General features: G+C 33.0%; 1 protein-coding gene across 2 annotated transcripts in view; it reads right to left on the reverse strand.

Annotated features, from left to right (window-relative positions):
• Positions 1 to 210: 210 nt before the first annotated feature.
• The window catches only part of Dpp10 (dipeptidyl peptidase like 10), a 622,276-nt gene continuing 596,446 nt past the window's right edge, over positions 211 to 26,040 (reverse strand). For both annotated transcript variants that reach the window (XM_076865657.2, XM_076865658.2), the window contains 7 exons: positions 23,830 to 24,024; positions 23,112 to 23,166; positions 10,327 to 10,426; positions 10,022 to 10,080; positions 9,834 to 9,906; positions 2,186 to 2,259; positions 211 to 345 (listed from right to left, as the gene is read on the reverse strand). In XM_076865657.2, coding sequence (XP_076721772.2) covers positions 211 to 345; positions 2,186 to 2,259; positions 9,834 to 9,906; positions 10,022 to 10,080; positions 10,327 to 10,426; positions 23,112 to 23,166; positions 23,830 to 24,024 — 691 coding nt within the window. The remainder of the gene's footprint in view (positions 346 to 2,185; positions 2,260 to 9,833; positions 9,907 to 10,021; positions 10,081 to 10,326; positions 10,427 to 23,111; positions 23,167 to 23,829; positions 24,025 to 26,040) is intronic.

Here is a 26,040-nt window from a genome sequence, read left to right on the forward strand (position 1 = left end):
CTTTTACAAAGCCATAGATTCTGCACCCCTGGCAACACAGTAGACTTGGACTTCGGTCTTCAAATTCTAGTTCATTATCTCTGAGTGTGCTGTTCCAGTGTCATCTCCTTAAGCTGCCCTTGAAACTCTGAGCATCTACAATATGACAGTCTCTTGGTTGCGTTTCATTGAGCCTCAATATCCCCTTCAGTTCTATATAAATAGGGTCCATTATTCATCTTCTTCTGGTTCCTGTGGTAACACGGGTATTTCTTCCTTTAAACAATCACTGAAGAATCTGAGGATTGTGCTGTAGAGATGATACTTGCTCTTCTCAGATACGTTATGACCTTCATCTGGGTAGACCTAAGACATTGAGGGGAGATGATTTCAAGTTATCAAGGCAGCTTGTTCCCCTCAGCATTCATTTTCTTTATTTCTTTCCTTTTTCCCTTCTGGCATAGGGACTTTGAAAAATATTACCTACCCAGGGCTTGGGGATATAGTTTAGTGGCTCAGAGAGAGAGAGAGAGAGAGTGCTTGCCTATCATGTGTGAGACCCTGAATTTGATCCCCAGTACAGAAGGAGGGAAGGTAGGCAGTCAGAAGGGAAGGAAGGAACAAAAGAAGAAAGGATATATGAAAATTTCTAACCAAAATCTCATTTCAGCAAATTCTGAGTTCTTTAACTTAAGCTTTTAAAAAGATTGTAATCATGTCAATCTATAGTTGAAACAAAATATGCCTTCTGTATGCAAATTAGAATGTTTTGGCCACAGAGAATGGAAGTGATGCCCAAGCCTTTTGGAGCTCCCATTATACCCCCATGTATCGTGGATGTTGGACATGGAGCTACCGTGTTTGACATTTGCCCTGTTGGACTTCACTTTGGCTTTGGCCCATTTCCTAGGTATTCTTTCCTATCCCATGGATTTATTGTACTTTGCATTGTGCAAAAGACATGAGATTTGGGGGTCCAGTGGTGGAATGCTGTGACTTACATCTGAAATGTATCACAAAAGCCATGTGTTATAGGCTTCATCTCCATTGAATGGCACTATGGGGAGATGCTGTAAACACTGCAAGGTATAGCCCAGTGAAAGGAAGTTAGGTCATTGGGGATGACCTTCAGAGGGGTTATTCAGACTACGGATCCACTTGTCTCTTTTTGCTTCCTAAGTACCATGAATTGAAGAAACCTACCATGACATACTGTGTCATCCCAAGTCCAAAGTAATGGGGCCAACCAGCTATGCACCCAAACATCTGAAGCCATGAGCTAAAAATCAATCTTGCCTCATAATTTGATTATTTCAGATATTTTGTCATAACACAGAAAATTGACTAACAATTGTTTCTTCCAAATGTTGACGAATTTACTATTTTTTATGACTTCTCCATTAAGCTGAAAATTTTTTTGATACATGAAGTATGTCTTGTTACACATCTAACATAGTGACCATTATTAAAATAAGTCCCTGATTAATATTTATTAGATGTGTGAAAGCACATATATAAATGGAATTTGAAATAGAGTTTTAACTTGCCTTCTTTTCTTGTATTTTCCCCAAACACATATTTCTCTCCCACTTTTTATATATGAATGATAGAAAATGAAGAAAATATAAAAGGGACAAAGGGAAATAGAAAGTTAATCTTTTTTAAAATGTCAATATTAATAGTATATAAATTTTGAGGAGAAAAGAACATTTCTGAATGGGTTCATGAATTTTACTTTTAAAGCATAAAGGAATCCACATTCTCAATGTAATCAAGAACAAAGAATACAAACTTATTTAACCTAAGAAACATACTAAAAATAATTACATTAAGAATAGAATAAGAGGACTGGGATATAGCTCAGTTGGCAGAGTGCATCCCTTGCATGCACAAGTCCCTGGGTTCAATACCCAGCACCACAAAATAATAATAATAATAATAATAATAATAATAATAATAATAATAATAATAGAATAATGCAGAAAAAGTATCCTATATCTAACAAGTAAAAGAGGAATTTAGAAGAGGACATTTGGAATAGTTTGTATCTTGAATATTTTCCAACAGCCCGTGTCTTAAAGGCTTGATCATGGACTTGAACCTTCAACCTGTGGACAAATAAACTTTTCTCTGTGTAAGTTATCTCAAGTAACTTATAATGAAGGAAGGCTGACTAACACAATACTCTTCTAAAAGAATTACTTACCTGCATAGTATAATTCACTCCAGCTTTTATTAGATGCTTGATTAATTCTGCTGAATGCTGGAAATGAACTTTTGCTGGAAGAAATTAAATTATAATATTTGAAGAAGATACATTTATTAAGATCAGAAAATTTTCATATTATTTTTTCAAAGAGTTTAAGTGTTTTGCATACATCATACAATTAAAAGGCTAATCTTTGGTTTTAACTAGAAAGGTGTTAGCTATAATGGCAAACTTTAACATTATAAAAAATCAAATCAATACTACTGGAGTGATGAACCAGGCATATGTACTATACAGGATGGTATTGAGACATATTTTTTAGATATCGTTTATTATTCCCAAATGTTCATATATTTTATACTTTATAAATATTTTAATATAATGAATGCCTTTTGTAAATATGAATACAGAAAAATAGATTTGTATTCCTTCAGGAGGGTTATTGACACCCAGCCTCAGTTAGATAATGACATTCTGCTTTATTATATTAAAATTTTATAAGAGAATGCTTTATATTGAGAAAATGTAGTACATATCTTCTACATCTTCTTATTCATGGGCTAAATATTTAATTTAGAGAATACTAGTTATTCCAGCTTCATTCTGTCTTCCTTCTGCCTGAAGAGAAGGTCCAAAACTTTGAAATAAGAAATGGAGTTGCTTTAGATTTGGCGATTCTGTGGGCTCAAATAGGGGCAAAATCCTGGAACATTCACTCAAATCCTTGTGCACAGCACTTTGCTCATATGCCACCTGTGCTATTCCTTTCTGTCTTTTGTACACCTATAAATTTCTGAAATCACTCCTAAGCTAATATATTGTAAAGGTCTTTGCAAACCCAGAACAGCCTTACCACTGGTTTAATCCTCTTTAATGTTCTAGTTAGATGATGCCAAATAATCATTCTATGGCAGAGGATAAAAAATATCAAATGATGATTCAAATCCTTTAAAAACATATGCACAATCTTTCCCAACATCGTATTATATTTAATGGGAAAATTGCCACATCAACTCTACATAATGATATATTTCTCAGTAAATGTAAGATACTAGGAATGTTAATTAATAGGGGCAATGACAAATAGTCCCTTGTACAGCATATTTACTTATCATATGGAATCTATACAAAATGAATCCCATTATTTCTACATATGGATAAAGGTAAAAAGATGTACAAATAAATTTTCCAATTGAATTTTTCTGCTGCTTAGTATCTAGCACATGGTTTGATGATATTTGGAATTCATATTGTTTCTAGGACTAATGGGGGACATTAAAGTCTGATAGGCTGAGTGAATTAGCTTCTAATCTTCCAAAATAACATTTATAGTGGTACATTAGAATGTCACTGAGGGAGCATCTTGAACTCCCCAGGCTTTTGTGGGTTGTGGGGTGCTGGTACCTGTGTACCTGCACTGGGGAGATTCCTCTGAAGTCACCAGAAGAAACAAAAATTCAAAATAATTTATAATTATCTTCTGTATTTCTGTAGTGTCTGTTGTGATATTTCCAGAACAAAAACAACAACAACAAAAAACTGGTGAAGAACCAGACCCAGAACTGAGTCATTCAGATAGAAACATGTTTTGCTGAATAGCTGTATCATATTGACAGAGAAATTTGAAAGAGTACTGGTGTATTCTAGGGTGATGGCTAGAGGTAAAATAATTTAACTTTGAATATAATTTATTCACATGACTGAGCCTGCATTGTACAGTAAATAAGAAATAAGAACTTTAGTTTCTGGATTCAAACCCTGCCCCCCCCTTTTTAACTAACAGTTGTGTGTCTTTTTAAAATTTTTTTCTTTATTCTAATTTGTTATGTATGACAGCAGAATGCATTATAATTAATATTACATATATAGAGCACAATATTTCATATCTCTGGTTGTACACAAAGTAGAGTCACACCATTTGTGTCTTCCTACATGTAATTAGGGTAATGATGTCCATCTCATTCCACTGTCTTTCCTATCCCTGTGCCCCCTCCCTCCCCTTTGCTCTATCTAGAGTTCATCTAATCCTCCCACGCTCCCTTCCCATAACTCCATTATGAATCAGCATCCTTATATCAGACAAAAAAAAATCATCATTTGTATTTTTGGGATCGGCTAACTTCAGTTAGCATTATATTCTCTAACTCCATCCATTTACCTGCAAATGCCAAGATTTTTTTCTGCATGCTGAAAAGTATTCCATTGTGTACAAATACCACATTTTTGTTATACATTCATCTACTGAAGGGCATCTAGGTTGGCATCTAGAGGTAGGGATTTAATTTCATTTTATTGCATATGGATTTCCAGTTTTCCCAGCACCAGTAGAAGAGGCCATCTTTTCTCCAATGTATGTTTTTGGAGCCTTTGTCTAACATAAGATAACTGTAATTATGTGGGTTTGTCTCTGTGTCCTCTATTTTGTATCATTGGCCTACCTGTCTATTTTGTTGCCAATACTCTGCTGTTTTTCTTACTATTGATCTGTAGTATAGTTTAAGGTCTGGAATAGTGATGCCATCTACTTCATTCTTCCTCTTAAGGATTGCCTTAGCTATTCTGGGTCTCTTATTTTTTCAAATGAATTTCATGACTGCTTTTTTCTATTTCTATGAGGAATGTCATTGGGATTTTGGTTGGAATTGCATTAAATTTGTATAGTAATTTTGGTAGTATGGTCATTTTGACAATATTAATTCTGCCTATCAAAGAACAAGGGAGATCTTTCCATCTTCTAAGGTCTTCTTTAATTTCTTTCTTTAGTGTTCTGTAATTTTTGTTATAGAGGTCTTTCACCTCACTTGTTGATTCCCAAGTATTTTATTGTTTTTGAGGCTATTGGAAGTAGTTTTCCTTTCAGAGGATTTGTCACTGATATATAGAAATGCATTTGATTTATGGGTGGTGATTTTATATCCTGCTACTTTGCTGAATTAATTTATTAATTCTATAAGTTTTCTGATAGATTTTTTGGGGTTTTCTAGATATAGAATCATATCATCAGCAAATAGTGCTATTTGAGTTTTTTTTTACCCATATCCCTTTAATTTATTTCATCTAATTGCTCTGGCAGTGTTTCAAGAACTATGTTAAATAGAAATGGTGAAAGAGGGCATCCCTATCTTGTTCAAGTTTTTAGAGGGAATACTTTCATTTTTTCTCCATTTAGAATGATGTTGGCCTGGGGCTTAGCATAAATAGCCTTTATGATGTTGAGTTATGTTCCTGTACTCCCTATTTTTCTTGTGTTTTGAACATGAAGGGGTGCTGTATTTTGTTGAATGCTTTTTCTGCATATATTGATTGAGGTGATCATATGATTTTTATCTTTAAGTCTATTGATATGATGAATTACATTTGTTGATTTTCATATGTTGAACCAATCTTGCATCCCTGGGATGAGCCCCACTTCATTGCGATGTGCTATCTTTTTGATACATTTTTGTATTTGATTTGCCAGAATGTTCTTGAGAATTTTTGCATCTATGTTCATTAGAGATATTGGTCTGAAATTTTCTTTCTTTGATGTGTCTTTGACTGGTTTTGGAACCAGGGTGATAATAAACTCATAGAATGCATTTGGAAGTGCTTCCTCTTTTTCTATTGCAAAAATGATTTGAAGAGTATTGAGATAATGTTAGGTCATTTATTTGTTGACATTTTCTTTTTTTAAGGAATGGCCTCCATGCAATGAACTTTCCTCTTAGTACTGCCTTCATAGTGTTCCAGAGATTTCAATATGTTTTATCAGTGTTCTCCTTTAAGTCTAAAAATTTTTTAATCTCCTCCTTGGCATCTTTCACAACCCATTGTTTATTCAATAGCATATTATTTAGCATCCAGGTGTTGGAGTAGCTTTTTTAATTTTATCATTGTTTTATAGTTTCATTCCATTATGATTTGATAGAATGCAAGGTGGTATCTCTACTTTTTTGTATTTGCTAAGAGTTGCTTTTTGGCATAATATATAGTTTATTTTAGAGAAGGTTGAATGTGCTGCTGACAAGAATGTGTATTCGCTTGTTGAAGGTGAAATATTCTATAAATGTCAGGTAAGTCTAAGTTATTGATTGTATTATTGAGTTTTATAGATTCTTTTTTCAGCTTTTGTTTGGAAGATTTATTCAGTGGTGAAAGCGGTGTGCTAAGTCACCCAGAATTATTGTTGTGGTCTATTTGACTCTTGAACTTGATAAGAGTTTGTTTGATAAACATAGATACTCTGTTTTGGGGGGCATATATATTTATAATTGTTATGCTTTGTTGGTAAATGGTTCCCTTGAGCAGTACGTAGTGTCCTTCCTTATCCCTTTTGATTATCTTTAGCTTGAAGTCTACTTTCTTTGATATGAGGATGGAAACCCCTGCTTGCTTCCAAAGTCCATGGGAGTGGTATGATTTTTCCTAATGTTTCACCTTCAGTCTGTGGATGTATTTTCCTATGAGATGAGTCTCTTGGAGGCAGCATATTGTTGGGTCCTTTTTTTTTTTTATAATCCAATCTGCTAGTCTGTGCCATTTGATTGGTGAGTTTAGGCCACTAACATTCTGGATTATTATTGAGACACGATTTTTATTTCAAGCCATTTTTGTTTATTTTTGATATTTATCTTTTCTTTTTGTATTTACTCTCTTGTCTTCTTGTTGAAGTGCTCAATTTTTGCCGGTATTTACTCATTTAGGTCACTTTTAAATTCAGAGATCATTTTAATTATGAACATTCTGAATTCCTTCTCTGGCATTTCATCAACTTCACCATCCATAGGATCTGTTATTATAGTATCCTGGTTAGTTTGGGGCAATTTTCTCCCTTGTTTTTTCATGTTGTCTATGTATTTTCCTTTCTTGCAGTGTGGATATGAGATATCACAGTTTCTATCTTATAGTCTTGTAGTATCCATGTAGGTTATCTGTACTTCACTTTGATTCTGGGCTTCTAGACCCTGCAGGTGTCCCAAGATGGATGCTATTGCAACTCAAGGTTGTGGCGGCAATAGGGGAGGTAACTTAGGATAGCATTAGAAGTGCCCCAAGATTGTTGCAAGGTCTTTCAGAGGTAGGGCTGAAATGGCATGCCTTACACCATTTGGCTTTGGGATGCCTGCTCTGAGATGCCGCTGTTTCTAGGCCCTATCTGTTGTCGAAAGGTAGAAGCTACTGCATGGGGAAGACTATGGAGATGTTTGAAGTGTCCCAATATGGAAGTGGGTTGGGTCGGGGCTCTCAGGTTGGGGGGATGATGGACCTGGACCTACCCTGGGCCTGGGTCCTGCACAGGTAGGCAGAGGTGGATCTGGACTAATCCTGAGCTTCAGCAGGTATCTGCTGGTGGCGGGATGGACCTGGGCCTACCCTGGGCCTAGGTCCCATGCAGGTGGGCAGAGGTGCATATAGGTCAGAGCTGAGCTCTGGCAGGGGAGTTGTGTGTCTTTCTTAATATTTATTTATCCAATGTGTTCAGTAAGAAGGCAGTAAGACCCACTATATATTATTTTTATGCAAAGTGAGTAAGAAATTACTAAATGCTTTAGCACATTTTCTGACAAAGTACTTAATAAATGATTTTTATTATTACTAATCTTAAGATTTCAAGAAAAAGTTTTAATACTTTAAACAAAAATCTAAAGGTCTTCAAAAGTTTTAAATTCTCTTTCATCATGTTTCATCCAACATTGTTATTGTATATTCTAAATCTGCCTTTTAATAAAAAGGCTTTCAATTTATAATAGATAAAACTATTAAAAACCTAAAAAGTTTTCAGAAAAGGTGTGAAGACAGTGCAAAGAGTTCCATATAGCCCTCACTCCATTCCACCAATGTTAACAGCTTACATTATTATGGGACCTTTGTCAAAAAAAAAAAAAAAAAGAAAGAAAGAAAGAAAAAGAAAAAGAAAAAAAGAGAGAAAGAAAGAAAAAAGAAAAGAAAATACACCAGTATCAGTGTGCTGCCATTAACTACACCTATTTTATTTGAGTGTTTTCCTTTGACATTATTTTTGTTGCTCCAGAGTCCATCCATGATATCACTTTATATTCAGACATCATGTCTCCTTAGTATCCTTTGATCTATGGGGGGTTCTCAGCCTTTCTCTATTTTTCATGACCTTCATAGTTCTGAGAAATAGTGATCATGTGGTAGTAGAGTCCTCATTTGGATATTCTGATGTTTTTCTCAAGTTTAGACTGTGGTTTTAGCTTTTGGGTACTGAACCACATAGGTGAAGTGTCATTCTCATTATATTATATGTACTATACCTACTATGAACTTGGCTTATCACTACTGATGTGAAACTTCATCCCTGGCTGATGTGTTGAAGGACAAGTTTTCACTGTAAAGTGAAAACTCCCCCTTTCTATATAATACTCTTGAAGAACATCATTAAATCCAACCCATCATAAGGGAAGAAAGAAACTTAACTTTGGCTTCTTAACAGAAAGCACACACATACTTTATTCAGAATTCTGTCTAAGGGTTAGTGGTATCTCCCTACATTACATATATGTATTTTATATATATATATAGAGAAATTGATATAGATGTGCATATATATATATATATATATGTGTGTGTGTGTGTGTGTGTTTGTATTATATGTTTGTATTATATATATGTGTGTGTGTGTGTATATATATATATATATATATATATATATATATATATATATATAAAATACACAAACATATACACATTAAGCTGTGGTTTAACTATAGCTTGACTTGCTTAAAAGTTAAGTTGGAGAGATGGTATACTCTACATTCTTTGCTAAGAGAACTTTTTTATGATTTTTAAGAATTGGCTAAAAATACTGAGGTAGGGTAGGGTGTGATAACAAACACAAGCTCAAGATTTAGAAAGTATTGATTCAAGATCTGAACTCTCTTGGCTCACTTGTCAGATAGCCTTGGAAAAATGTTTCTTTCTTGAAATTGATTTTTTCTCAACTGTGAATAGAACTATAAACACTCAACCTTCTGTTGTGAGGTATCATATAGGACAATAAAAATAAAAAATTCATTGAGCCCTGAAAGCTTTCTATGAATATAAATAATTATTTTTATTTATAACATCAACCGAATCCATCTCGCATGTTTAAAATGATTAAAAAATGAGAAGGAATACAAAATAGCTCTTTTAGGAAGATTTTAACTTCAGATAAGTTAAAACTTCCTGTAAGTGAGTAAACTCACAACCTTTCAGAGCTTGCATATTTACATTATCTTTCTGTTTTGTAGGTTGATTTCCATTTGAGGAAAGCCGAATAACACAATAGCCATGGCCACTAGCCACATGAGGCTATTTAATTAAGATCAGGAAAAATTAAGCGATATTAAAAATCATATTCCTCAGTCACACTGAATGGAATATAGTCATAAGTGGTTAATGGCTATTGTGTTCAATAGCATAGACTATTCCCAAAACTCAGGAAGTTTTATTGGAGATGTTGCCATTTGAGGCTGATTATTTATTTCCTCTCTGCTTAGTCCTGAATTCTTTCTTCCCACTTCCTACCATCTGATCCTTTGTCTCACTTCCTATTTTTTTGTTTTTTAGGTTTATAAGCCTTCTGTAAGCAAATTTTAAGATGTATTCCTTTGTAAAAGGTCACATTCCATCAAACAGTAGCAGCAAATATAATACTTACTGTCAGCAGTTCCATGAATTATTAATATATTTTCTTCTTTTAAGCCATGAATATTATGTAGCACACTGGATGCCTATAAAAACAAAGAACACAAACATCTGTATCTACAGATCTACCTGTAAAAGCAATTTGACCTGATTTTTAGAAAAAAAAATATTATTCATTCTATTTATTTTTAATTTAGTTACCTGGTAAGTGCTTTCTTCCTTAGATGGCATACCAAGATATCTTTCAGAGAAAGCAGAAGCTATGACCCAAGAAAACAGAAAGTTAAGAACAAACTAAAACCCTAGCATATTTCATCATTTATTTCTGCATTTCAAATTTAATTGTCATGCTCCAGTAAAATCAATTGAATCAGGGAGGTGATAAACAATTCACAACAGGCTTTAATAACACATGATAAATGAGCTCATTTGAGATTCTGTGCATTGGGATTTTGTTTTCTATAAATCAATACACTATATTACATTAGTCTGTAGGACACACTCACCATACAACTTCATGTCTGTGATGGGCGCAACCACAGATCCACATTTAAAAAGCTTTTCATCTGACTTTAGGATCATTGATGCAATATAACCACCATACCCCTGCCAAAAATTAGAACAATTATTCCTGGACATATTTTAGGTTTTGATCATTGCTTGCTAATATACATATCAACATGTATCATAATTTCTTAGGCTTAAGAATGCAGTAAAATCACTGTTTGCAGATGAAGATTTTGAATAGTTGTTCAAATTTTTATCTAACCAGCTATTTTAATAAAGTTGTTAGATATAAAATTAATTAGATATCACCAAGTGTCAAATAGTTGCTCTGTGATTTCATACTGTACATCTGGGAACTGTCTCAAATAATATGAAACTAGGGGTATAAAACACGCTTTAAATCATCTATCAGTTTAAGAAAATTACATATATAGAAAGAGATACACATACACACACATATATATGCATACGTAATTGAAATAACAAAAATTGTTATGTAGAATTAGGAAAGGAGAATCAAATATTTAAACTATAACATCCCAAATATAGATTCTATTTTCAGTTCCTCGTGGGGCTCAGGATAATCTACCCCCAAATATGACTGTAGGGGACTAGAATCTGCCACCTCAAATATAACTGATGGGCCTAAGGATTATTTGAGCAGTCCTATTCTGAGAAACTGCAGGAAAAAGATTATTTCTGAAAACAGTGCTAGAGAGTTGCCCTTTTGGAAGGGAAATTTAATCTATAAAGAAGGTCTTAGATTACAAGGGTATTTCCCCTCTGTACCAGGAAAACTGGGATAACTGAATCATTAGAGAAGCGCATCATTGAAGAAGGCACTAGCTTTACCTACATAACAAACCTCATTCTATTTTATGGTAAATTTCCTGGTGAATGTTTCTGTTGGGGCTTAATCCTCACCCTTCTTTCTCTGTTTTAAAGAAGTAGTATTTAATCTGGAGTCTAAACCAGCTCTTTCAGATCTATTTTAGAGATTTTCCAGTAGTCTGGGTTATATTTCATGTTTATATATGCTACTAAAATTATAATTTGTTGTTACTATTATATAAATATATGTGTATTATTTTATATATTATATAATATATATGCATTTTTTTTACATGAAGTGCTACCTAAGAACACATGGAGAGTGAAGGGAAAAACTTTCTTTCCCTCCCCTATATTCTATACAACAAATATTAAAAATTATGGGATGTGATAATAATGTTGTTATGAGTTGGATCATCACTTAAATTTAATTTTAAAATATCAACTTAAAATGTTTTTGACCTAATATAACAATAAATTCTTAAATAATAATTCAAGTTGTCTGGTTTTATTTTGTATTCCAATATCTGACTAGGAAGGTTCCAGAGGATATTTTAATAATTTACAGGAATTCTAGAGTAAGGCACTGACCTACTGAGTTGTAAGTTGTGAAAATTAATTTTAGCTTGTATTAGAATGTTTAACTTATACTCAGAAGCTTGAATGATTCTCCTTCAACAATTTGTAAATGATGGGAAAAAAGTATCCTTCATGATTTTAGACTACCCCAAAGTCCCTTTGCTCTTTGAGAGACACAGGAAGAGCCTTAGGTCAGTGATAGGTAAGTAGCAGTTATAAATGCATTAACATATATAAAGAACAAATTATAAAAAAGTAAGGACAAAGAAAGAAACAATTAGTAAAAGGCCAAAGTAGGGAGGACCCTTCAAAGTTCTATCCCTAGAAGGAACATTTTCAGGACTTTTGTTTCTTTTTCTCTATCATGGAGATAAGAAAAGAATGTTACAGTCAGAAACTTCAAATATTTCCACAGGTAAAACTTTCCCATAGTGAGGAAGGCATTGCATTTCTTAGCTGAGGCATACAACTTTTCTGTTTTTGATAGCATGGCGGCCAAGCAAACTTCAAACTGATTAACATCTGGTTGTTTATTTAAGCTGGTCATCTTGAGAGAAGAGCTGAATGTCCCAATCATTAAAGCTTCAGTCCAAAGAACTATATATCATGCTCAAATAATCTAAGTTAATAAATTGGCATTGTGTTGGTTAGTTTTGAATTTTACTTCACATGTCTTTCAGAGCCCAATTATCTCCAGGAACTAAGAAAAAAATAGTGCCTTCTGGAGAGGCAGATTCTAGTATGATGGCAGAAAAACAGATACATGGACCAGCTAAAGAGAAAAGAGAGAGAGTCTAGAAACAAATTCAAATACACACATCCAATTAACCTTTAGTAAGGGCACCAAGAGGACACACTTGGAAATATCACTTACTAGATGGTATTAGGAAAATTCTATTTGCATATACTAAAGAATGAAATTCGACCTTAATCTTATACCATATACAATATCAACTCAAAATGAATAAAAGACCTAAAACTATAAAACACCTAGAATTGAACAGAGGAAAAAAGCTCCTGGACATCAGCCTTGGCAATGATTTCTTCTATATTGCACCAAATCTCAGGCTATAATAGCAAAAGTAAATGGGACTATATCAAACTAATAAAGCTTCCTATTTAGCAAAGAAAATGAACACCGCGAAATGACAGCTAAAGGATTAGGAAAATGTCTGCAAACCATGAATCTGATAAGGAGTTAATGTTTGAAATGTATAGAAAAAAAACTGATAAAACATTAACAAAAAAAAAAAAACATACAAGATGGACAAACAACTTGAATAGAAATTATTTTCCAAAGATGACATAAAAGTGGCCACTAGAGGCATGACAAGGTACTTAACATCACTAATCAGGAAAATGCAAATCAAAATCTCTACAAGATACCCATTCACATCTGTCAGGATAGCTCATATCAAAAGGGGATAACAATATTGGTAAGGGTACACTTTTGGTGGGACTATAGATTGGTATAGCCATCAAAAGAAACAGTATGACACTTTCTAAATAGATTAAAAATAGAACTACCTTATGACCCATGAAATCCTCATCCAGGCACAGACAAAATAGAAATGAAATCTTTATCTCAAAAGACATCAATACTTCTAAGTTCACTGTGACATTATAATCAATAACCAATAATTACACATGACTAGATAAAGAAACCATGGTACCGATGTACAATGGAATGTTACCCAGCCTCTAAAAGGAAGGACAGGCTTCCATCTGCTACAATGTGATGAAAATGCAGAATATTATGCTCACTGAACGAATGAAACAGGTCAGACACCAAAAGTAAAATGATGTTTCCAATATGTGGAGTCTAAAAAATTTTCAGTAAAAATAGAAAAAAAAATAAGGATAAACAGTGGTGGGATTGGGTGTGTGTGTATGGTGGAAATGATGTAGGTCAGAGAATAAAAAGTGCCAGGTATAAGAGAAACAAATCTCTGAGATGTCATATGTATCATGAGGCCTATGGATACAATTTTTTTTTAAAGTACTTTAATTGGAATTTCTACCAAGTAAGTAGATTTTAGCTATTCTTGCCACAAAAGCAAAAGCAAACAACAACAAAAAAGAGTAATTCTGTGAGATGATAGAAATGTTAGAAATGTTCCTTGGTTCCATTGTAGAAATTCTTTTATTTAATCTAAATGTATCCTCCAATATCATATTGTATACCTCATATATTCACAATAAAATTACTTTGGGAAAAAAATATTAGGGAACTTTGTTAAAAATGAATGAAAAAGACGTTATTACCTTATGTGCATATATGACTGCATGACTGATAGGATTCTACATGTACAACCAAAAAAATGAGAAATTATACTCCATTTACGTTTGATATATCAAAGTGCACACATGCATTCTATTGTCATGTATAACTAATTAAAACAAATAAAAACATTAAAAGTTAAAAAAATGAAGATGCTAATTAAGTAGATCTGGAGTTGGGTAAGAAGTTTTCATTTTTAACAAACTTATTCTTGGTCTACATTTTGAACAATAAGTTCTTAAAGCATAATAATTTACTAAAGATACCTAATAAATATCTTTATAGCTTCAACCAGAAACTTCTAGACTATTAGAGCTTAAAAAAGAAAAATTAGGGGTGGGTGATTGGAAAAATTCAGTTATAATCTGTTGAGAATTTGGGCATGGATGCGCCCCTATTCTGGTGTAGTAGGGGTATAAACCATTGCTACTGCACAAGGGGTTGTATTATACTATTTTTTATATGAAAATTTGGGATTTCATGAAGCTAAATACCCTCTAAGACTTAATGATAGTGAATGCTGTGGAATAAAATTGTTTCTACCGCATTTAAAAATCAAATCCAAAAATGCTACTTTAATTTGATTTATTTCAGAGAAATAGCTTCTATTTTTAAAATAAAATCAACACTGGCAGGAATTAGAATAAATTAAATTTTAATTATTCACCTTACTCTCAACCATTTTATGTTTATTTATTGAGTGCAAAAGTTGATCATGAAAGAGTTTTTGGATAATACATTCCAAAAGAGGGCAAGAATCAGCTATAAGTTCTAGTTAGATATAAAGATGGTGATTTTAATTTTCAAAACAACTCATATCATCATGCGGATCCTAAAATTGAGGATCATCATATTGACTTTGTAGTCAATTAGAGGTTGTTTTGATTTGATATGGATCAAAAGAATTCAGTAATTCTGGATGCTCTTAGTTGACATTTTATTGGTTTCCCAGTGATCGCATTTTTATATTCATTGCAATTGCTTTTTTAATTTCCACTTTCCAAGCCCTATAACATTACTTGTAAAATATAAATACACTTATGCTATTATTTGAAAAGTTCATTTGGTGAAACTACAACATGAAAATGTTTCCCGAGACTTCTATTTCTTTAAAAAATGATGTAAGAAAAATCAAATATAATAGAAAGTCTGGGAGGAGCAAAGATAGCTCTATTTTACAGAGGACTTATATTTTCATGGATACATACTTTTATATAATATTTAAATGATATCATGAACATAGTAAAAAGATATGCTGACAGAACTAGGGGGAAAAGAGGTGCTTCCTATAAACTTAGGTCTATGTGGTGTTTTAGAACTATATCTCTTGTAGCACACGATGAGTTAATTTCAAATATAAATTTTGAAATATATTGTGGAAAACACTGTATTTTCTGCATTTAATGTGTTATTTGTTATATATATATATATATATATATATATATATATATATATATATATATATAATTACTTAGATTTTGATTCTGGCCTTGATGTGTTCTTCAGCTTATAAATACTAAAAGCTTAAAAATCTAGGAGATATTCAGCTGGTCAGAAACTCTGGAAAGCTGTCAATTAAAAAAATATAAAAAACTTTCAAAAATAAGTGATTACTGCCATAAATAAAGTTTTAAGAAGCTTCCACATCCACTCATATTTTTAAACTAATTCTCATCAAATGTCCATGTTCCTTGCCCTCATGAACTATGTAGTCTTAATTCAAGTGTGATCTCCTGGTAGAAGCTTTCTTGATCTCTGATTTATATTCACCACCATATCCCTAATCTCAGGGCCACTCTCTGCAGCTCAGCTTTATCTTTCTGGATTGTACTATCATCACCTGACATTTTATATATTTTGCTACTTATTATTTATTTCCATCTATCTCTCCATTCTAAACTACATATTCAAATAAAAAAGATTTTTTTTTTTTTTCTGTTTTGGGAGTGACTTACACCTAGCAGCTCAAAAAATTCAGGATACATAGTAAATAGTAAGTAAATACTCTTTGACTGAATTGATTTTATTCCTTATTAATACTGAGCTAGTACTCATACTAATGTCAAGTCTATAAAAGATGTTTGAATTAGTTTTTAATTTGCCAATTATGTTCAATTTATAATAGTGTTTTTCAAGAAAGTAGCTCATAAAAAATTTGCTTCCCAGATTTTTTTTTGTATTCAACAACAATACCTTATTGCTTGAAAGAATTGAAATTCAAATTATACATTATATGAGGTTAAGTTAGTTTCTGAAGATAATTACTCCAATTAAAATGATTTAAAGTCTTCAATCAAGTCATACAACAATTGAATATGGCCAGATATAAGCTAAATATTTCATTATTAAAAACTTTCATTATTCTAACACAGTAGTTGGAAGATAATATAGAGAACAGGTATCATTCACATTAAAATTAAAACATAAAAAATACACACAATTCCCAAGAAATAAACAATATAGGGAAGATACGTGAGTTATATTTTAAAAAACTACAAAACAGTACTGAGATAAAGGAAGAATTAAATAAAAGAGACATACTGTATACAATGTGTGACTTGAATAAATGTTCTATTTTGTTGAGATTTTAATTCTCCTTAAAGTATTATAAAATAATTAAACGAAATTTTAATTTTAAAATTCCAGCTGACACAGATGGGGGGACCATGTAAAGAAGCAATGAGAGAACCATCATTTGCAAGCAAGGGACTCAGAGCAAAGCAACTCTCCCCATACCTTGACCTTGCACTGCCAGTCTCTGGAATTGCAAGATAAATATGTATCTTTAAACCAAAAGTAAATAAATAAATAAACATATAAATAAAAGCAAATAACAACAATAAAAACAACAGAATTTTAGGAGATTTTGTAAAAATGATGATAGGAAATAATAGGAGAGGTGAGCCAATATTATTTTGAAAAAGAAATGACTGAAACACTACTTTTAAAAATATTGAAATGTATTATTGTTCAACATGCCATAATTAAAGAATAAATAAGGTTAGCATAAGAACAGACAAGCAGATTACACGAGAGGTGAACTCAGGAATGGTTGAGAAATTGTTATTTTTTTAGTTATCATGAATTGAAGTACTAGGGAGATTTAGTTAATCAGGAAAGCTAGAAAAATGGCTATTTGAAACTAAATAAGTAAATCTTCACCATGTCCTAAAAGTGCTTTATTCTTTTCCTCACTCAAACCAGATAAAACATAAGAAATTCCTTTGATAAGAATGATACATTACAGAATAAAATCATTAGAAGAAATCACCAAAGAAAGGATTAGAAAAAAAAATATTGCCAATAAAAGCTTTAAAACTTTGGGGTTTTTCAACTAATTGTTTACAACATTTGAGGAAAATCAACAAGCTAAGGAAACATTTCACACATAATATGATCAAGGACTAATATTTAATATAATAAAATCTAGAAATGTCAATAAGGAAACACACATGTTGTTCTGATGTTCATATACCTCAACCACCAACATAAATGGAGCATTCATACATACATTATTAGTTCAAAAGATAATCATACGATTGTTAATAATAAAAAGTAATTTTATGTAAGAATTTCTAATTTCATCAAGATGGAGTAAGAGAAGTAGGTTTTATTAAAACCTCTTGAAAAGCTGACTTTTAAAAGAAAAAAACTAAAATATTATGAGTCTTTGCAGCATATGTGGCACAGAATGTCTGACAAATACAGCAAAAGGTCCTGAAGGGAGAGATAGCAGCACCCCACTGTGTTATTATTATAGTGGTTATGAAGTGGGATGATACGAGAGGAAAATAACTATGATCAGTCAGGAGTGCAAATTGTAAGTCCTAAGGTAATCTTCAAAATAACCCAAAAGAGAATTATAACCAATAAGCAAGGAGTAACTAACTGAATCATTAAAAATGTTCATTTAATACAAAATACATTAGAAATAATTTTGAAAGGTGTAAATTAAAAATGTGGTTTATGTAGTCAACAGCAAGAAAATTAAAATGCAACCATATTGATGATAATATTGAAGATCGATGATCTAATCAAATTATTTCAAATTGCAGACACTGTCAAATTGGATAAAAGAGGCAATATCCAACTACTTTTTGCCTCAAAGAAACAAATTTTAAGAGCTGGTAATATAACTCATTGGTAGACCATACAAGAAGCTCTGAGTTTCATCTCTAAATGCACACACTTAGAGAGAGAGAGAGAGAGAGAGAGAGAGAGAGAAAGAGATCACATATGTGAAAGGAAGAAAGGGAAGAAAGAAGAACAGATTAGAAAAAGAACATGAGATAAACTCAATTCAAATCTCTTTGTGACCAAAAACAATTAATAAAACATCACTAGCTCTAACTAGGCTTGTGGTCTGACTTGGAAATGAAATAATAAGACAATTAAATTTAACTCATTATCTAATGGTGTAATAATGATAAGAAACTATGACGTAGTATTTCTGTGTACACAGGAGGGAATGCTGTTGTCCAAAGAAATTTAGTGACTGCTTTCATGAAGAAAGAGTCATTCACATTAGGCTTAATAAGAGACGGAGTTATAAAGCATTGCATGTTCTGGAGGCTGGTTTTAGAATAAAGCATGAACAAAGACACTGAGGTAGAAGGGTGGAAGGCATCCCTATAACCAAAGAGAATTCCACTTGAATTATATTGTGGAAGACATAACTGGAGAGGTATATTATGCTGAAATATTATTAAGATCCAATTTCAGGCAATATCTATTAGTTTGTAGTACTACATTACCTGTAGCATTTTAGGAAATACTTTTGATATAATGAGATGAAATTATATTTAATTTACACTAGCTGAAGTTTATCTCTTCTCTTTTCCTCCAATTCCATGTGATAGTTTTGGAAAATAATATATTCACTTAATCAATGTGTCACTGATGTTTATAGGCTTAACATTTCACTATATAGAAATCATCAATTGTAATATATATATATATATAGGGTATATATATTATACCAAAAAAGCATTGTTAAAAATACAATCCGTTTCTTCCTTAATCAGCTTACATAGTTTGTGAGTATAGATAGAATTACTCTTCAAATTCTGAAAGACTAAATCATAAAAAAAAAAAAATCGAGTAGTTTCTTGGAATTAACACTTTCAAATTTATAGATACCACAGTATGACTTATCTCAGAATGTCTGCAGAGATTTAACTTCTGCTGGTAAAGTCAATCATACTGGATAAAATTAGCAAGCTAGGTAGCTATAGATACCAACATATTTCACTATACATATAAGATAAATCTGGAATCAAAAAAAGAAACAGAAGCTCTGGGAAATTCATTCAAAACTTGAGGAGTATAAAGAAAAGAAGTTGACCAGAGATAGATCCCTGGCCCTGGTTCTGCCAATCATCCTTACTTTCCCAGAGGGAGTATCCCAAATAAATTGCAATGCTCGTCACACCTATTTTAAACTCAGCCTGGAATCTTCTTACAAGGGAGACCTATTTTACCCTCATTGAGGGTAACAGCACATGTGTGACACTTCCAACTCCAGTGTTTGGTGACATGGATACCCTATTGATCTTTCAACGGGAAACAAGAAGGGAAAAGAAAATATAATAAATAACCCCTGAAACAAATATAAAGTAGTAGCCAAAACAATCCAAAAAACCAATTAAGAATAATTTTAAATATATCATTAAATCTGTGCAAAGTTAATGAATTCACAGAGCCTACATACAAAGAGAAAACTAGAAACCAGGGAGGTAAACCAAGCTTAAAGACCTTGTTATTTCCAGGAGGCTGGGGTTGTAGCTCGGTGGTAGAGCACTTGCCTAGAACCTGTGAGGCACTGGGTTTGATCCTCAGCACTACATACAAATAAAAATAAATAAATAAATAAATAAATAAATAAATAAATAAAGGCATGTGTCCATCTACAACTAAAAAATAAAAAAGCAGGGGGAGACCTTGTTTTCTCCAAGTGGTGACCTTGGCCTCATGCTGGGAAGGCTTTTTCATTAGATGGGTACACAGAATGCATGCTCCACACATGGGTTAGAGCAGACCCTGAATAAGGCCAGACTCCAAAAAGATGATTTTAACATACACAAAAGATATCAGTGAAAATGTTTTTGTTGTTCTTCTTGCCATGAGCTTATCAAAACTAAAATAATTGATCTTAATTAAAAATTTGAGCCATATGTCTACACTTGGGTTTGCAGTCTCAAAACACCATATAATATAAAAATACAATTCCCATTAATAAAATTCCAAGAAAGACAAACTCACACAAAAACTAACAAAGAAATGAATACTCAAGGCCCTGTTTTCAGAGCTGAGGAGACTCCCTAAGTATTAAGAGTGACTCTAGAAGAAATGGAAAAATTGCGATAATCCTTGAATGACCAACTAAAATTTTTTCAATAATTAAAAATTTCCAGCAAAGAAAGCAATAGTCCAGGATACTTTTAAAAAACCTAATTAAAATTTTAAACAAGTTTTCCAAAGAACAGAAGAAAACAAGAACATTACTTCCCAGCGCAGTTTATGAGTTTAGCATAACTCCATTTGTACTGAAATAAAACAAACTTAGTCCAAGAGGGAAAAAAAAAACCCACAAAATACAAACTCAAGGTCTATTAAGTCTTAAGGCCAAAGATTTCATTTGTATGCTCAGAAAGCCAACTTTTAACTAATAATTTAGTCAAAGTATTCACGTCTTTTTAGTTGAAATGAAATAGTTTTTCCATTTAAAATAAATTCATTAATGATTGTATTTGCGTTCTATGTCAGCCTGCATGTTAAAGTTGTCAGTATTAACTGCCCTGAGGTTCGTCAATACCTGCACAGTGACTGGGGGATACAATGCAAGATTTTGAACTTCCAAATCTTAGATTGAAATCTTTGTTCCTCTCATTATAAGCTAAAATCCAAATTTCTGAGCTGATGTGGAGGATCCTCTAAAGTCTGTACCCAATTCCCCTGTGATTCTTTCTATCACTCCCCTATGTAAGCCTTATTTATAGTCCATTGCTTTATTTTATGTCCTGCCAAATGCCTCATAGTGACAATGTATTTGCATCAGAAGTTTCCCCCTCACCTCCTGTGTCTTGCCCAATTTTCGCCAACATAGTTCATATTCTCAACAGACATTTCACAGCCTTCTGAATGGCCTTTAATTTCCATGAAGGTTCAAATAGCTCATTTGGTCCTTTATGTTTATTTATGTGTGTAGTGAATGAAGTCCTGGCTCCCTTGTAAATTACATACATCAGGACTATTAGTGAGTAAAATTCTCTTCACTGTATATGCCCCCCCCCACACTTTTTTTTTGGTGGCAAAAACATGAAGATTTACCATCTAAGCTACTTCTAAGCACAGTTCAGAAGCATCAAGTACATTCATATAAACCTATTAAATGGATCTGCAGATTTTTTCATCTTGCAAATCTGAAACTGTGGACCCATTTAAAAAAAAAAAAAATCTGTCTTTTCCCCTTTCTCCTAACCACTGACAAATGCCATTCCATTCTGCCTCTATAAACTTGATGATTCCAGATACTTCGTATACTTGGATTCATTTGTACTCATCTTTCTGTGACTTGCTCTTTTCACCTAGCACAGTGTCCTAAGGATCATCAGTGCTGTCTCATGTGACTGGGTTACCCTATATGCCTCTTCTGATGTAGCTAGAATTTCCATTTCTTTGGAATGACCACTTTCTTATACGTTTTCACTTTTTTACTAACATGCTTTTCATTACTGATTTGTTCTCATTTCTTCATTTGTTTGCATTAATGTTTTCAGGTAGTACTGTACACAAAATATTTTCATTGACCCATTGACTATTGCTGACAACAAAATAAGAATTTATAAATGTACTGCAGGCATCTGAAGTGGGGAGAGTATGGTAGTGATCTGTGCTAATTCATGTTTTACTCATTTGTTAAGTGGGTTTTATATGCACCTACCTGTCAGTATATAACACTAAAATTTATATTCCAGTAAAATCAGCAGTTATTTCAAGTCATTGATTTCCAGGTTTACATATGAAAAGTAGAAATATGTTTATATCCATGAACACCAAGAATTCATCTCTAAACTAAATTAATTCAAGGGCCCCTCCCTGTCATCTTACTATCCTGATAGCATATTGGCTAGAAAGGTGCATAAAACAAGTGCTCCACAAATATCTATTGAAGTCAGTGCCAGGAACTGTGGTGAATGATGGTAATCCCAGCTAATGGGGAGGCTGAAGCAGGAGAATCACAAGTTTAAGGCCAGCCTTGCGAGTTAAAGCCCAGCTCCAGCCTTAATAACTTAGTGAGGCCCTGTCTCCAAATAAAAAAAGTAAATATAAAGTGCTGGGATATAACTCAATGATAAAGCACCACTGAGTTTAATCCCCAGTAACCAAAAAAGAGAAAAAGGTTACACACACACACACACACACACACACACACACACACATGCATGTATATGTAGTAAATATCTTCCAGATAACATAGAACAAATTATTATATTAGTTTCTAGGCCTCTGCCAATCTTTCTTAAGGATGTGGTACTTGGTGTTCCTACGGTGGAGAATTAATATAGCAGCAAGAGATTGGGTTGACTGGTTTCCTGTCCTTATTAAGGTATTGACTTAAATGTCATCTTCTTAGAGGGCCCTTTTCTGACCAATCTATTAGCATTAGACATTTCTGCAGTACTCTTTTATCCATCATTTCTTTTTGTTTTCTTCATGAGAGTCCTTACTATATGCAATTATGTTTACCAACAGTTTACTGTTTCCCCTCTCTACATGAAAATATGGTCTTTCCCTCATTGCTGCTCTAACACCAGGCACCAACTAGATTCTCAACAACAACAACAAAAAAATTGCTAAATTAATAAATAATTAATGTATTCAGTATGAACCAGTGCAGTTTTTCTCAGGGAAAATACAAAAAACTAAACTATAATGAAGACTATATATATATATATATATATGTATATATATATACATATGTATATATATATATATATATATATATATATTTTTTTTTTTTTTTTTTACAAACATATACACAATAAGTGTATATATGAGTGTATAGATAGATGTGATATTTGTACCACTTACCTTCCCAAAAATGCTTAATCTTTTGGAGTCAATGTATGGCAGTTTCAGTAAAAATCTGCAATGATAAAGAAAAAAATATATTGTTTATCTTGAGTCAAATGTACATGTGAATGAAGTTACACTGAACACATACACAAACACAAACACAACCATGAGATTTACTGACTGGTTCCATTCATGTGGAAGGGTTATATATTCGAAAATCTTGCTTCTCAAAGTGGTGGTCTAGCAGTTTTGTATCACCCGGGAACATGTTCTAAATGTAGAATCTTCAGCTGCATTTCAGGCCTACTGGGTAGACATCTCTATTTTCACTGACTTCTGTGTACTGTGGTAAACAACCTATGAATTTCCTGAAGTCACTTTTTCATTCAAGTGTAATAATAGTCCTTAAAAAGTATTTAAAGTATTGTAACTAACTGGGCAAATAACACACATTATGGAATATTATAAATAAATAATGTAGTGATGTAATGTCCCTTCCATTTTCATAAATCCAAAGTAAATTCTAATTCTAGATGAGAAATATAATAATACTTTTATTATAGCACTAAGGGTGTTAGGTACTTGAAAAAATTTACTACAGATATATTCTTAACTTAGAAAATTGCCCAATCAATAAATTAGAAACCTCTCAGTCAGTGGGTAATAGTATGTGTAATATACCTATATTGTCCTAATTACAGCAACTACAATAGAAAAATTTGCCTCCACTTACTTCACAGCTGCTATTTGGTCCTTTACTTCTACTGATCCTACTCTTCGATGAATCTCCTGTAAAATTTTGAGGCCCTGGAATCCACTTCCTCTGCCATCAAATCTTGCTATAATCACATTATCCATATCAATAAGGACAGAATCCCAGTCTATGTGGAACTTATCTGTAACCAGCTGGCCTCCTGGTTCTTCATCCCTGAAAATGGCAACATATTGCATCAACATGGGAGTGATTGACAATCTGGGAAAAATTTTAGCTTTCATGCTTACAAGTCAGTGAGAGTTATGGAAAAGGCCTGTGTTGGCTACTAAATTTTTTTGATAAATATTGATGATAAATCTGAAGGTAAAAAGAATCATTTTCCTTTGTAAAGTTTTTTTTTTTTTTTATTATTGGTTGTTCAAAACATTACAAAGCTCTTGACATATCATATTTCATACATTTGATTCAAGTGGGTTATGAACTCCCATTTTTACCCCATATACAGATTGCAGTATCACATCAGTTACACATCCACGGTTTTACATATTGCCATACTAGTGACTGTTGTATTCTGCTACCTTTCCTATCCTCTACTATCCCCCCTCTCTTCCCCTCCCCTCCCATCTTCTCTCTCTACCCCATCTACTGTAATTCATTTCTCTCCCTTGTTTTGTTTTGTTTTTTTTCCTTTCCCTTCACATCATCTTATATGTAATTTTGTATAACAATGAGGGTCTCCTTCCATTTCCATGCAATTTCCCTTCTCTCTCCCTTTCCCTCCCACCTCTCGTCCCTATTTAATGTTAATCTTTTTCTCATGCTCTTCCTCTCTGCTCTGTTCTTTGTAAAGTTTTAAATGAACAATTCTCTGAATGACATGAAAGTATATCTTAAAACTGCATAGTTCAGATGAAGAAAAATGCATAGTGATTTCTGTAGATATTTCTAAAGAATGATTGGCATGTTGACAAGTCTGTCTTCACTGTATTTCTTCAAATGTGTTTTAGAAATGTCTTTCAGGTGGTTCATAAAGGTTGAAGGGTCTGAGAGAGAACAGAACCAATTAGGGAAACCATACTAATTTAACAGGAAAGCTACCACCCTAAAGAATGTCAGACTCAAAAAGAAATACTGCATTCAAGTTTCCTGGGCCTCCCTCTTGATGGTGGAATTCCCACAAGAATTCAACAGAGAGAAAAATTGTTTTTCAACACTGAGGTTGACAGCAAGGAAAGGGAAACAGACTCATAGATGTTTGAAAAATCTGAAAGCTAGATGTAAAGAAGGACACCCAAATTATGAAGCATGAACTTTCTCTCTAGAGGAAAAATGTGGGTACAAATTTTTAAACGTCAGCCTTAAATGATGTTTTATTATTTCATTTTCTAGAATACAGAAAAGCTAAAACACAAACTCTCATAAAATCACACAGATTATCTAGGTCCAAATCCAGGTACAGTTCAAACAAGTAGTCAGTTGTCGATGTGATAGTTATGAAGAACATAAAGACACCGAAATGAAAAAAAATTCATTGTTAGTGGAGTCACACAACAGAAATCCCAACCCCATTCACTCTCGGAGGGAAAGACACCAAACTACTGCCTTCATGTTTATGCAAATATTTATCTAGAGGCACCAATTCACAAAGCAATCCTCATTAGCAAGCATTTGGGTTATAAAGTTTACTAAAGTAAATAACCTCTCAGGAAGAAATGGAAGTGAGCAGATAAAGGGACTATATGGAAGCCATGGTTGGCAAAGGAGGAAATAGGGGGAAAGATGAGACCTCACTGAAAGCTGTTATGGGTTGACTTGTGTTCCCCTCCAAATTCATGTTAAATCTTTGCCCCCAGTACTTCAGAATGTGATTTTATTTAGAGATAGGGTCATTTAAGGGACAAAGGTAAAATGAGACCACTAGCATGGGCCCTGATCCAATTTGACAGTTGTCCTTGTTTGAAGTGGAAATTTGTATCTCAAAGGGACCTAAAAGATGTACTCCCAGAGTCACTGCCTATGCGTAGGCAGCAAGGTGTGACCATCTGCAAAGCCCAGAAGAGAAGATTCAGAGGAAACCAACCCTGAAGAACCTTGATCTTGACATCCAGCCTCCAGAACTGAAAATTAATTTCTCTTCTTTAAGATACCCAGTCAGTACTATTGATTTATTTATGTTAACCCTAGAAAACTAATACAAATATCTTTTGTGATCTAAGCAGAAAATATCTT

Source organism: Callospermophilus lateralis, chromosome 9 (genome assembly GCF_048772815.1).
Source record: "Callospermophilus lateralis isolate mCalLat2 chromosome 9, mCalLat2.hap1, whole genome shotgun sequence".
Taxonomy (NCBI): Eukaryota; Metazoa; Chordata; class Mammalia; order Rodentia; family Sciuridae; genus Callospermophilus; species Callospermophilus lateralis.